This window comes from Panthera pardus, unplaced genomic scaffold, assembly GCF_024362965.1.
Source record: "Panthera pardus isolate Hobbes unplaced genomic scaffold, ASM2436296v1 HiC_scaffold_6, whole genome shotgun sequence".
NCBI lineage: Eukaryota > Metazoa > Chordata > Mammalia > Carnivora > Felidae > Panthera > Panthera pardus.
Genome location: NW_026526991.1, coordinates 60,919,797 through 60,933,682, shown reverse-complemented (window position 1 = coordinate 60,933,682; position 13,886 = coordinate 60,919,797). Strand labels below are relative to the sequence as shown.

The 13,886-nt window shown below is 55.2% G+C and overlaps 1 protein-coding gene across 1 annotated transcript; it reads right to left on the bottom strand.

The window, feature by feature from the left end:
- Positions 1-733: 733 nt before the first annotated feature.
- On the bottom strand, positions 734-8,689 carry PPP1R1A (protein phosphatase 1 regulatory inhibitor subunit 1A). Its single transcript, XM_019419637.2, has 7 exons — positions 8,438-8,689; positions 4,587-4,647; positions 3,541-3,578; positions 3,157-3,220; positions 2,406-2,561; positions 1,401-1,507; positions 734-864 (listed from the first exon to the last, which is right to left on the bottom strand). The coding sequence occupies exons 1-7, from the start codon at positions 8,519-8,521 to the stop codon at positions 859-861; spliced, it is 516 nt and encodes a 171-aa protein (XP_019275182.2). The 5' UTR covers positions 8,522-8,689; the 3' UTR covers positions 734-858.
- Positions 8,690-13,886: the final 5,197 nt, after the last annotated feature.

The window sequence follows — 13,886 nt, the reverse complement described above, 5'->3', positions numbered from 1 at the left end:
CTCTCCCCCCTGGAAAGACAAAAGCAGGAGAGGCCTGACTATGGAAGTTTCTTCGCCTGTGCTGGCTTTTGTGTTTTCCCCTGGCCCCTCAGTGTCTAGGACAAGGGAGAGATGATCTTTCCTGGTCCCAGCAAAGGCCTCTTTGTTAATAGCCACTGTGTTCTCCACGCGTCTTTGCTAACGGGTTGGAGCAGGGGGTGTGGTCTCCTCATGGCTGGAGGAGGGAACACACCCTGAAGTGTGGGAATCATTAAGGTTTGGAGGACTTGCAAAGGCATCCACACAAGCAACACCTCTTTCCAATGGGCGAGCCAGGGTGCAGTTCCACCTCCTGTCCAGCAGGCGGCGGCCACAGCACAGTCGCAGCCGGACCGGCCTTACAACTCCCAAGTCTCACAGCTGCAGGGCAACCCTGCCAGGTGGCGGTATCTTTTCTGCAATTAAGAAAAGAGAACCCAGGCCTTTTTTCCTTCTTGGTGCCCTGGAAGTTAGTCCTTCCACCTGTCTGACCCCCATCTCTCTTCCCAGAGCAAGTAAGGGCAGGGTTGGGGGAGAACTCCCCCCACCCCAACCCCTTCTCAAGGCTCCTGCCCAGCTTCCCCATTTCTCCTGCCCAGCTTCCCCATTTCTTTCCAGAAGGAGCTGGGCAGAAGAGCAGGGAGTTGTAGAGGGGGCAGGACAAGAAGGGAGGGAGAAAGGATTCTCTAAGTTGGGAAAGAAGGAAAATGCCAAGCACCTAACACCAAATTTATCACTTTTTAAAAACAGGAGATTTTTCCCAAAAGTGAAGAATAAGAAACAAATCCAGTGTCCATGCATCCCAACTGCAGTCTTGATTCCAGGATACCTCCTTCACTCTCAGACCTGTTGTGGGGGAGGGGCAGAAAGAGGGCATGTGAGAGACCAGAGGTCCTACTGTCCCCATCCCTACTAGTCCGCCCATCCTCAAGCATCTAACCTCTGATGTCTGACGCCAGTCGCCCTGCTTGCCCGGCCTACGCAGGGGAGGGAGGACCGTAAAATCAGAGTCCACGAGGCTGTTTCATCAATGCCTCCGCTCCAGGCATGACCACTGCTCGCCCAGCTTGGACATGAGGCTCTCCCTTTAGGTTCCAAATGCCCTTTCTCAGAAAGTCCACGGTCTACTTCATCACCCAGTCCAGGAGCCAGAAACCCCAATACAGAGTCTAACCTCAACCCTTCCTCCTGCAGCTTAATCCCATTTCTCTCTGTCCACGGATACGTAATACCCCCAAATCTTCTTGCCTCAGACAATAGCTCTTCAGTGACTGAAGCCGGTCCTCTGTTCCCCCATCCCCTAATTCCAGATCTTAGTCCTTGCCCTCATTGACACAGCCTGCTCTCCTGTAGACCAGGCAGCCCCAGCCCTAGGCTCTTACCGAGTTGGCTCCCTGGGAATCCAATGGTGGTATATGGGTTGTGGGTTCCTCTGTGCTGGGTTTCTCACTGCCCCTCTCCTGAGTTTTAGGGATGGATTCTGCAGGCTCTAAGGAGGGAAAAGGGGTGGTGGGAGGGAGAGGCAGTATTCATGAAAGCTTGGAGAGGGAGCTGCTCCTCTCACTACATCCAGTGACCTCTGAGAGGGGCCCAAGACCAGGCTGCGGGCAACCGGACAAGCCCAGCGGTGTTTTCTCTCATCACAATGATTACTACAGGCTCACTTTTTAAATTTGCAATCAGAAATTGAAAGATAAAAAAACGCTTCAAAGGGGAGTTCAAAAAAGTTTGGGTACAATTGGGCAAAACCTGACCTGAGATGATAACGGGACTCCTTTTAGTCTTTATCCCATTTGGTAGGACCATTCATTTCACTGCAGAAATATTAATGTGTGTGATTACAGGGTGCTCTGTTGGAGGGTATTACGTAATATCAGTAGATATATACACACACCATGTCACCTTCGTAGAATGGGAAAAGCTCTGGATTCTGGAATCCCACCTGGGATGAGGGACTGTGGAGATGTGTTAACAGCACTACCAGCAGCTTCCGGTTCATTGCATGTGTCAGCTGCTGGGCTAGGAACCGGTCTCCTTTCATTTTCGCAAACAACCCAATGCAATAGGCAACGTCGTTATCATTTTACAGACTGAGGTTAAGTGAGTCGCTGGAGGCCTCCGGGCTGGTCAAGTGAGGAGGATTCTAGCTTGTGCGTGCTGGACCCACCACGGTGGGCTCGCTCCCTCCCCCCGTACAGCAGGGAGCCCTGCAGCCCAGGTGGGGAGGGTTTGCTCTCATTCAGTAAGCAAAGGTGAGACGCAAATACATGGAATACATCCAGACATATCCATATTCCCAGGACAGTTTCCGGCTCCTAGTAGACCCCTCCCTATCACGGCTAAGGTCTGCCTCCTCCCGGGCCAGTCCCTCCCCAGCCTCAACGTACTTTGTGCTTTCCCAGAAGGGCCCAGCCTTAACTCCGCTTCTGTGTCTGTGATCCCAGGTGGGCAGGACTCCTGGGTCCCTGTGCTCTCGGCGGCTCCCTCAGGTTCCTCTCCCTGCTGCTGTTGCCCCAGGTGATGTTCAACCATCATCTGGAGCTCTGGGGGCACAGAAAGGGAGGGACGTGACTGCTCAGAGTCTCAACAGCGCCGCTGAAGGGCCGGCAGACATTGCTGGTGTGACATTTCCATCCCCTGAGATCTGAACGGGGGGGGGGGGGGGGGGGGGGTTGGTGGGGGGGAGGGGGGGGTGGGGAAAGATATGCGCTGGGCACTAAGGAGGGCCTAAAGCTAGACAATAAAACATACTTCCTTCAAAAGTCAGAGAGGCGAGGGGCAGGGCCTTCAGGAAGAAAAGACCCTCCTAACTTGCTGGGATACTTGGGGCAAAAGAAAAGACTCAGTTTAGGTTCAAGAAATATTTGAGTACCTTCTGTGTGGTGAGCACTGCATATTTTATTTAACTGCCATAGTGAGGTGGTACTCAGGGCTCAGTAGGTTAAGCAGGTTCTGCCAGGCCACCCAGCTGGTGGGAGCCAGAACCGGAGTCCAGCCCAGACTGTCTAGCAAACGATTCAACTCTAACAGAGGCAGGTTTCAAGACTTCGCAACAGTTCCCTGCAAAGGGGTCATTTAGGTCTACGGCTCAGCCTCAGGCACAGCGGGGCAGAAGGGGATGGGAAGGGTGTTCCTAACCTTTCATTGTGGGTGTGGTCCTCGTCACCTTCTTCCGTTGCCGTGGAGACATGGACAAAGTGGACTGTGAAGGACACAGGGCACAGATGGGGGCCGGCCGGTCTCGCCCACCTTCTGTGTCTTGCCATGCTTTGGACTGGAGATTGGGGGGTCGGCGTGGGCTTCAGAAAGTGGGGGAGAACATTCCTGCTTCCCAGCCACCCCTACCCCCGTCCCCACAGTGAGCAAAGAGACTGAGTGTGGGGGGATATGGTGTGAGTGTGTGTCCGCTCATTGGGAGGGACGCAGAGAAGGGGGAGTCGGAAGGCCCTAGAGATTGGAAGGGCTGAGGAATAATCCTCTAATAATTCTCTGGGCTGGGCTGAGCCTGAGGGACCAGCTCACCTTGAGAAGTGGGTTGGGGATCCGGTCTTCATCTATCTCTGAGGGGGAACAGGGAAAGGAGAAAGTGAAGAGGACTGAAAACCCGGGGGGGGACCCCCAAAAAAGAGCTGACTTCCCAAGGGGAGGAGCCTCTGTGATCACCTCTTTCCTGATCTGTCCCTCACATCGGCCGCTAGGAAGTCAGCCTTGATGTCTGGCTGCCCCAGGCCTGCTCTCTTCAGCTCCCCCCTGCCTTGCTTTCTTCCCGGTACGTAGTCCTGTCCTTGACTCTGTGGTCCATCGTGTATCTACATCCTCGCCTCAGACCTGGAGGTTCCCGAAGTGGGATCGGTGTGGTGTTTTTGCTCCTTTCCTCTCTCTGAAGTATCCATAGCTCTTTCTCCTCCCAATCATTGCCCCGACCCCAGGTTCAGAACGGAACCGTGCACGGGAGGGAATACCAGATAAAAAAGAGCAAGTTTATCCTGCGCAGGGAGGTACAACCAATTTTGGTAGTTGGGGGCAAGCCGGACATTCAGGCATCTTGAACTCCAGTCTGGCTTATTAGCATGACCACCTCTCCCCGACATTCCCTGAGACCCTGTTCTCTCCCCAGACCTTGCTGGGCACAGTGGTGACCGGCATGCCAGCTGCTCCCTGAGCTGTGTCTAACCTTCCCCTTCCCCTCTGGGGGCTGTGAGGCTAGCTGATGGAGGCGGTGTCTCCCCCTCACAGCTGTCACTGCCTCTGGGGGTGGGGGCCTCAGCGTCTCAGTTGCTCGAGAAACCTGGAAGACTGTTGCCGCAGCAACGGCACTCAGTTGACCACCCCAATTCCTGGGGGGGCTTAGGACGCAGGTGCGTTCCCTCCCCTCCCTAGCACTGCTCCATCTTTCCAAAGCAAAGGAAATCCTCCTGCTAATCCAGCCGCCCGCTTTCCCGACCCTGGGACCTAGAAGCTCTCGGACTCCTCAGATCTGCCCTTCTTCCAGCCAGCGCCCCCCCTTCTCTCACTGGACCCCCTCAGCAGCCCCCAGTCCCTTCAGCGACCCATCCTGGGGGGGTTACCTGGGGATGACTGGTCACTGGTCAGCACGAGGGTGGCGGGGGTGGGGCGGCGCCTCCGAATCTGAGGGGAGAGGTCAAATGCACGTGGCAGTCTCAAAGACCCACCCAGTACCCTTCAGCAACATAATCCAGGCCACCCGCTTAACATACCTCAAAAATGACCACATTACACTGAGCCTCAGGTCCCAGGGTGGACATTCTTGGACCCATCCCTTTCCCTTAGGGACACAAAAGATCACCCCCGCCCCCTCTATCCCCCATCCCCCTTTCTGTTTCCGCATCTCCCCAGCTCTCCCTCTCAGCAGCTGTATCTGCTCAAATGCATCGATCTCTGGCCTGCTGTCCTTCCGTCCATCCTGATCGATGGTCAGAAATAACCTGACAGGGCACGAGGGCTTTCCCCCAGTCTTCTAGCCCACCACCCCAGACAGACAGGAACGTTTTGTGCGCCAGCATCTGTGGGCAGCACCCCTCACACCCAGCCCAGCCTGGGCTACGGCACCAGGAAGGTAGGTCTGAAGGTGCGTTCCCTCGCCCATGCCCCTCTCTAAATTCCATGCCCCTCTCTAAATTTCTCCCTCTGTCATCGGACACACTGCCTTTCTAATTTGTCAGCAAGTGTGGTCTGGGCAAATCCTTGTAACGGTAAATAAAATACAGGCAGGACCTAGTGGGGGGGGGTGGTGCTAAAGTTACCTGAAAAATCTTATGCGGGGGGGCCCAGGGTCCCATTCTAAGAAATTAACATATAAAAGCTGGTTGACTCCTGGGCCTCTGAGCCCCTCTGCCAACTGCTGCTCTTCTGCCAGGCTGCCAATAAAGTTGATTGTTGTTGCAGTCAGTCCAAGGACTCTTGGGACATGTAGGTTTTCTTTCCTTTCTCAGGAGGGTTTTGAGGCTTGGAAGTGAGGGGAACGCATGGGGCTGGAGTCCCTACAGCAACCTTCCGGGGGAGCAGAGCTGGGGAAAGCCAAAGGGCTGGGAGAGGGGTTAAGATCATCCAGGGCTGAGCACGGTAGGGCGAGGATACTGAAGGATGGAATTCCTCTCTCTCTCTGTGTCCATTATTTAGTATCACTACCACTGGGGGCGGGGGTGGTAAGACGCCCGCCCCTTTCTATGCCCAGAAAATGGATGTCAGCCTTAGCAAGAGGCACAGTGTTAGTCTGAGAGGGGGATTCTCCCCAAAGAAGTGAGATGCACAGAATGGGGGGCTCTTGGGGTGGGTCACTGTTTTCTCTGGAAAATCCAGTGGCATCTGTTTTGGGTGACATTTCAAGGTCCCTGGCAGTGCTGGTTGTGTGTGTGTGTGTGCATGTGTGTGTGTGTGTGTGTGTGTGTGTGTGTGTGTGCAGTCATACACATATGCATACACATATGCACTACACACACATGAGCTGTGAGTCCGTCTGGCCATTCCTGGTACAGATGTGCTGGGCACCAGCAGGCGGGTACTTGTTCTTCCCGAATGTGGGGTGAGGGCCATCCTTTCCTAGGAGAGGACTCCTTTTTATTTCTCTCCTGCTGTAGGCAGAGGGGGAGTGCTGGTTGTGGAAGAGTCAGAGAGACAGGGAGAGGGTGGGGGTGTTAGTGGAAGTTGGGAGTCCGAGAAGGAGACCACAAGCATGCCGGAAAGGGCTTTTGAGAGGGCACCAGGGCTCTGTGATGTTGGACAGGTCCCTTCCTTAACCTTGGACAAGATCTCTAGGCGCTCAGAGTCTTTGACAATTTTGATATCCTAGAGATATCAGAGAAGGGAGTAAAGTCAGACTTCCTAAAGTAACCCCCCACCCCCACCCCAGGTACCTGAACTACTAGGAAGTGAATAGATGGTCTTTCTTCTTTTTCTTGCACCTCCCCAAATTCCGAGTGCTCAAGGATACCTCGTGCCTTTGCCTCTGATTTATTGCCAAACCAGTCACACCAAATACCTGGTCGCCGTGGGCGCCCCTCCATCCCCTGCCACTCTGTGCTCTGTAACTCCTAGCTTCTAACCCCCTTTGCTCTCCCATGTCAGTCTGGACTAGGCCCTCTTGCCACGCCTGGAGCTTTTTGCTTGGGTAACACACTTGGACGACACAGCGAGAAGGGCTGAGGTTAGGCTGCAGCTAGAATTTCAGGTCTAGTGGACAGGACACCGATTTCTGAAGACTGGAGAAAAACAGGCGGCAGTCCCGTCTCTCTCTTTTTCCCTCTGGCTCCAGAGAACTATCTTCTCCTCCTGTGTCTCCCGACCCCTGAACCAGCTGGACTACCCCCTCCTCCTCCCAATACACATGGACACCTGCCGTCTCTAACACCAAACAGATGTAGGTGTCAGGGAGACCTGTCTGTGCCAGTGGAAGGCAGTCCTTGGAACCTCACCCCTAACCACCCCCAGCCCACACTCACGCCCGTTTCCTGGGGCTGAGGGTATCTTAGCTAATCCCTTGCCTCCAGGCGTTAACAGTCTTGCCCCTGACTCTGGGGGGACACTCCCCAGGCTCGGGCTCTCCACCCTGCTCATCCTCACCAGGCTTGAGGCCTCACCACAGTCCATCCTGCTGTCACACCTTGGGGGTCTGGAGATGGGGCTCCCCCCAGGCCAGGGAGAGGACAGATCAGGTTCCTCACCCCTCCCCACACTTGGGGAAGCTGAAGTTGCAGGGAGACTATGTGCACCTATCCCTCCCTTCAGATCCTGACCTTCTTCTCCCAAACAGCTGGAGCCCACACAGAGAACCCTCTCCAGCCCATCCCAAGAGGTCACAGGGTGTTGTCAGGTGGGGAGGCCCCGCCAGAGCCCTGGCAGCCGCGTAGGGGAAATGGAGAACTGACCTTGTGGCCGACAGATATTCTTTAGGACCGGGGATGTCCAGGCAAATGGACAGAGAACACAAAACGAGATGGCGCAAATGAGCAAATATTTGGCAAATGGGCGGTAGTAGTGACCACGGGTGGTCACCCTCTCCACACACATGCTCACTCTCCCTGAGACACACACTTGCTCACACACTCTCATCCACTGCCGCCTCTGCCAGGCTGCTCTGAGCTAAAAATAGGCCAGGCCCACGGCTGGGCCAGGGCCTTGACTCCCACCCCTTGAGCCCAGGCCAGCGCAGTGCTGCTCCCGTGTTTAGGGAGTCCCTTGCACCCAGCTCCCAGAGAGCCCCTGCCTCTGGCTTCCCAGCGCCATTCTCTGCAGGCCACCCCCACTCTCTGCTCCGAAGGGCAGGAGTTGGGAATAAGGACCCACGTGTCCAGACTTGCATTAGAGGGGAGCCTCAGCCTGCAGACCCAACCACCCCTCTCCCCAAAGCCCGGGCGCTCTTGGTTTTCCTAGGTTCCTTCTGGTTCTCACTCTCTGGAGTCACGCAAGGTGGCCTTCAATGAGGGGAGGGCTGGGAGAGCTATTTCTCTTCTTTCAACTCCTTTCTGCAGCACCAGGCTCCCTCCGTTCCCGGCCTCCTCCCCTAACCCCTCCCGCAAGGCTGCCGGGCCCCTACGGCGCCCCCTCCCCCACTCGAGCTCAGAAACTCTGGCGGGGGTTGACTGAGTGGGGGATGCCAGACTGGCGAAGGGGGTTGGGGTCGTGTCCTCAGGCAGGCCCCCTCCCCCAGGGCTGGGGCGCAGAGAGCGACTCTGCGGGGACAGGCTTCGAGTGGAGGCGCTCGTGCTAGCACGGACAGGGAGAGGTGGCTCCAACAGTGGGGGAGGGGATAGAAGACCCCCCTCCCCCCCAACTGAGCGCGGTCGCCCTCACAGGGGCGCACTGCCGAGGGCGGACGAAGCAGGTTTCTCAGATCCCCCAGCCCAGGAGGTCCCTCGTTCTTTGCAGGGCGAGTCCCCTGCCACCCCGCCCGGCTCCGCACCTGCTCCGCCGCCTCGGGGTCAAGGTGCGGCTCCAGCAGCGGGACCGTGAACTGGATCTTCCGGGGGCTGTTGTCTTGCTCCATGGCTGGGGCGGCGGCCGCTGGGCCGGCGCTGCGGCGGGAGGGAAGGCGGCGGGACTCGGGGCTGGGGCGGGCGCGCTCGCTCTCCGCTCCGCTCCGGCCCCGGCCCCAGCCCGGCGCGCTCGGCTCCCGGCGCCCTGCTCGGCGCTCCCCGCTCGCGGCCCCGGGGACTCTGCGGCCGCCGATTGGCTCCGCACCCGCCCCTCCCGGCCCCCTCCCCCTCCCCCCCCGCCCGGAACCTTAACCCCGTCGTGGCTGCGCCGCGGGCTGCGGGGGTCTCCGCCCCGCGGGCGGGCGAGCCGGGCGTGGCCGGGTCCCAGACTGGGTCGGCGGCCCAGGCGGGCCTCCGGGTGTCCTCAGAGCTCGGGGCAGGGAGTGGGGGTGGGGAGCGGTACGGAGAACTTCTCCAGGCTAGGGGGACAGGTTTTAGGAGCGGGAAGGTGGAGGGGCGCTGGCAGGAGGAGGCGGCAAACGCGAGAGGAAGATTTCGTTTATGATCTTGCAAGGGGTTGTCTCATAGAGCAAAGAAGGGAAGGGGATTTAGGCATGCAGCAGGAGGGATGAAGGCTAGACACGGAGAGGGACTTTCCCTTGAGAAGAAAACAGTAGAGCGAAGGGGAAAACTCGGAGGGGAGGTGTGAGGGCTGGGCGCAGGTCTTCTGTTCACTCGGCCGGCAGGCAGGGGGGAACTGAGGCCTTACAGAGTCTCCAGAGGCCAGAGCCTCTCTGTTGAAGTACCGATGGGAGTGGGTGGAGGGCTCAGGGAGAGAGGACCATCTGGGACTCAGCAGAAGGAGTGTTGGGGGTGGGGAGCTGATGATGCTTGTGAAATAGATTTCTCTTTCTGCTTGCTAAACTACGGGGCTGGGAAAGCAGGTGAAAGGCCTGCAAGGGGAGAATGCTGGGGGATGGAAGGGAAACTCCTGGTGGGGTGGCTCGTTTGCAGTTGGGGTTGATTTCCAGTTCCACTACTGGCGGGATAATGAAAGTGATCTGCTGTAACTGAAGGGATGGAGGTTAGACTAGGTGAAGAACTTACCACCTTGGTGTAGGACCAGATGTCAATCAGGACTAGTGAGTGAGGCAGATAGGATATTCATAGGAGCTGTTGGGGGCACCATGCTAGGGCCTGGGGGCCATCGCATAGAGGGGAAAAGAGGTGCCATGGACCTGAGGAGGGGCAGTGCTGATGAACCACGGGGGGGGGGGTGGGTTGGGGGGGGAGGAGAAGAAGTAGGGAGGAGAAGGGACAGGGAGTAATGTGGGGAGGGGCTGGGCCAGGGCCAGGGCCAGAGATCTGTTTCTTTAGCCTTAAGCCCAGCAACTGCAAGTTCCATACAGATTAATGCCTGGTTCTCTGGGGTCCCTATGATCACTCTTTCCTCTAAGGGGTCAGCCTCAACTCTTAGTTGCCTCCTCTCCTGGGCAACCCTTCCCTGACCTGGATTTCACACCACCCCTTCCCCTTTTACCTCCCAAAATAACCTCCCCCCCCCCTCCCCCCAGCCATATCTCTTTACACATGCCAGGCTCAGCTCAGTTTTCTCAGGACAACACTGGGGTATAGGGACCCAGTGGGCCAGCCAGACCTCCATTTGCATGCTAACTGACCCCATTTTGTTGTCACTAGACTCTAGGAATGACCCCCTACACTCAGGATGCACTTGTGGGGGGGGGGCTTTTCATTGTTTTAAAAAACATTTTTCCAGTTTTATTGAAAAGTAATTGACATGCATCACTGTATAAATTTAAGGCATACAGTATGATGATTTGATTTACATATATTGTGAAATGATGACCACAATAGGGTCAGCTAACATCCATCTTCTCATATAGATACAAAAAAAAAAAAAAAAAGAAAGAAAGAAAAAGAAAAAAAGGGGAAAAACATTGCTCCTTGTGATAAGAATTCAGGATTTACTCTGTTAACAACTTCCCTATATAGCTATATAGCTATAGTCATCATGTTGTATGTTCCATCCCTTATTTATTTACTTATTTAAAATTTTGTTTAATGTTTATTTATTTTGGGGAAAGAGAGAGGGAGAGCATGAGCAGGGGAGGGGCAGAGAGAGAGGGAGACACAGAATCCGAAGCAGGCTCCAGGCTCCGAGCTCTCAGCACAGAGCCCGATGCGGAGCTTGAACCCACAAACCGTGAGATCATGACCTGAGCTGAAGTCTGATATTTAACCAACTGAGCACTTATTTATCTGAAATCTGGAGGTTCGACCTTTTGACTACCTTCCTCCACTCCCCCTCCCCCTGTCTTCCGCTTCTGATAACCACCAATCTTATCTCCTTTTCTCTGAGTTCAATTATTTTTTAAGATTCCACATATAAGTGAGGTCATACAGTATTTGTCTTTGTCTGATTTATTTCACTTAGCATAATGCTCTCAAGGTCCATCCATGTTGTCACAAATGGCAGAATTTCCTCATTTTTTTTATGGCTGAAAAATATTCCATTATATCTATAAATCTATATCTATCTCTAATCTATGTCTATATCTATCTATATCTATCTCACAAGGTTATCGCTTCATCCATCAGTGGTTGTGTGTCTTCCTATTGTAAATAATGCTGCCATGAACGTGGGGGTGCAGATATCTTTTTGCCTTTAGCCTCTCTTTGACGTAGCAAGGCCAACCAGGAAAACAACTGATTGTATTTCCCAGCCCCTCCCCTGAAACTACCCCCATGCCCCCAACCAGAGTGACTGGGGAGGGAGGGGATAAGAAGACACTGAAGCCAAGAGAATAAAGATGGGGTGGGGAACGCAGGACCCATTAGTAGGCAGGCACTTTGGTTTCCTCCTCACTCACTCACCTCCCAACCATGCATACCCAGAGCAGAGTCCAGAGTATCCTCTACATAGGTGACTGGCACATCCCTTACCCCATTCCACCGGGACTCTGGAACTTGAAGCCAGGATTCTCACATTCCTGGATCTCTGGAGCCCCAGAATCCCCTCACTGAGCTTCAGTTTCCTCATTTGTAAAATGGGAGAAGAGTCTCCACCTGATAGGGTATCATCTGAGGTAAGATACTGGCATGTAGAAGACCCTCGATGAACCCATGGCTGCTGTCGTTACTGTCTTGTTATCTCCTAGCAGACAGCAGAGTTTGGGGAGACATCCCTCCAGGGTTTCATCAGGAGAACCTCTACCCTACCCCAGTCATCCAATTTGCCTGGGCCTCTTTCCCTTGTATCCCTCAGACTTTGGTCTGGCCATGGAAATTCCTCCCCAAGTCCTACACCCACCCTTCATGTTGCTTCCTCAAGCTCCAGAGTCTCCGAACCCATGGTCCGAAAGCTACAGGTAGGGAGAGGGGCCCCGATTGCTCAGGCCTTGGGGAGATGCCCCATGAGGGTCTGTGTGGGAAGAAGGGTCTGGGGAGCAGCCGGTGCTGGGGTGGAGGCAGAGGAGGAGAGAGCCGGGAGAGGGAGGAGACAGCTCCCAGTACCCGGCTTGGCTTTTCCAGGAGGAGGCTGGGTGCGGGTGGGCGAAGCGTTTCTGGGTAGTGGGGAGGTGGAGTGTGACTGGCCTCAGCTCCTGGTGCTGGGGTCTCCGCGTGGGCTACAACGGGTCTGTCCGTGTGTCCTGTTTGGACCTTTATTCATGCCAGAGCTGGGTGAGTGGCTGTGTCTGATGGGCTTGTGGGTGGAAGAAGGCACGGGTTGCTCACACACGGGGCTGGGGAGTTGCGGAGGTCCTGCCATCCGCTCTTGGAACCCTCTAGAATAAGAGGTGGAGCCTGCGCCGCCCCAGACCTTCCCCAGCTCGCTTGTGTCTGTGCGAGCGTGCTCGTTTGTAGGAGCGTTCCCATCCCCGCTGCAGTCACAGCCAGGCCGGAGGAGCGGCCGCTGTTCTGCGCAGTGCCCTTCTGGGTCCATGAAATATTTAAGGCTACAGGGATGTGACTTGGTGATGCAGTCACTTAGCCTTAGCTCCCACCCGCCCTGCTCTGGGAGCTGGACTCTGGGTTGATGGGGCTGCTCTTTTCGCTCTCAGCACGGTCTTCTCTTATTTATTTGTCCTCCTTACCCCCACTCAGCTTCTCAGGCATTAATTCACGACTCCTCACAACTGACCAGGAGGGAGGCATATGTTAGGATCTTTATTTTACTCTTCATGGGCGGGGCCGTGGAGCAAACTGATGCTGGGATGGGCCGCTTGGGTTGGCGTTTGGGAGGTTAGAGGTCAATTCTTCCCTCTGCTGCCAACTCTCTGGGCCACTGTGGGGCAATCGCTACCTCCCTACCCCGAACACACAGTGGCCTTTGTTTCCTCACCTGTAAATGAGGGGAGCAGGTGACTACGTGGGTTTCTCCCCATTCTAATATTTTGTCATTTGGGGTTAGGGGTGCTCTAGCCACATATTGGGAAGTCTCAGACCCAGGGTTGGGACCCAGAGGTAGGGACCTCACCTCTATCTTTGCATGTCTCCCTGCCTGGCCACTGTGGCAGGGGTTAAACCCCTGTCTGTTGGATACATAATGCATGCATACTTTTTTTTTTTTTTTTTAAACATTTATTACTGAGAGACAGAGACAGAGCGTGAGCAGGGGAGCGGCAGAGAGAGGAGGAGACACAGAATCAAAAGCAGGCTCCAGGCTCTGAGCTGTCAGCACAGAGCCCCATGTGGGGCTTGAACTCATAAACTGCGAGATCATGACCTGAGCTGAAGTTGGACGCTTAACCGACGGAGCCACCCAGGCACCCCGCATGCATACTTTTTCACACATATAGCTCTGAGGAGGTGAGGCTAGAGACTGATTTATACACCCAAAGGAGCAACGACCCCATCCAAGTGGTCCCCCTGGGAAGCCATATGTTCATACCGATTTGCTGCAGTTTCTCAAACATTTCTGGAAACTTTTGGAATCATCTGAGGTCTTGTGACATATGCTCTGAAAATCCTCATGGTAGAGTGAATCTTTGTGCTTTGGAGTGGCTTTGCTCTTCTGGAAACGCCTGAGAGTCTTCAGGGGTCATGCATTGTGAAGGAGGGAAGCCAGGTGGGGAGAAGAACTTGATCTGGAACTGAGGTGCGGGTACCCCGGAGTGAGGCTGCATGTCCCCTATGGCTCTGACACCCATCTAGAAGGTCTCTCTGCAAGAGAAGTTTCCAGAGCTTCTTGTGAGCCCCAGCAGCACCAATGGTGGGGATGTGTGGCGTCTAGGGGGATGACTTGGAAGGCCCAGCCTCCCTCCACTGTGTACGTCCTGGTTTGCCTGTGAAAAAGCCCATCGTTGCAACTCTGCCAGGCGTGGGTACACCCCCCTGCAGCTGGCGCTCTCGGGAATGGGGCCAAAGCTGGTGATTCAAACACAGGGGCTGCTCATTTCCAAAGTGCTTTGCGTC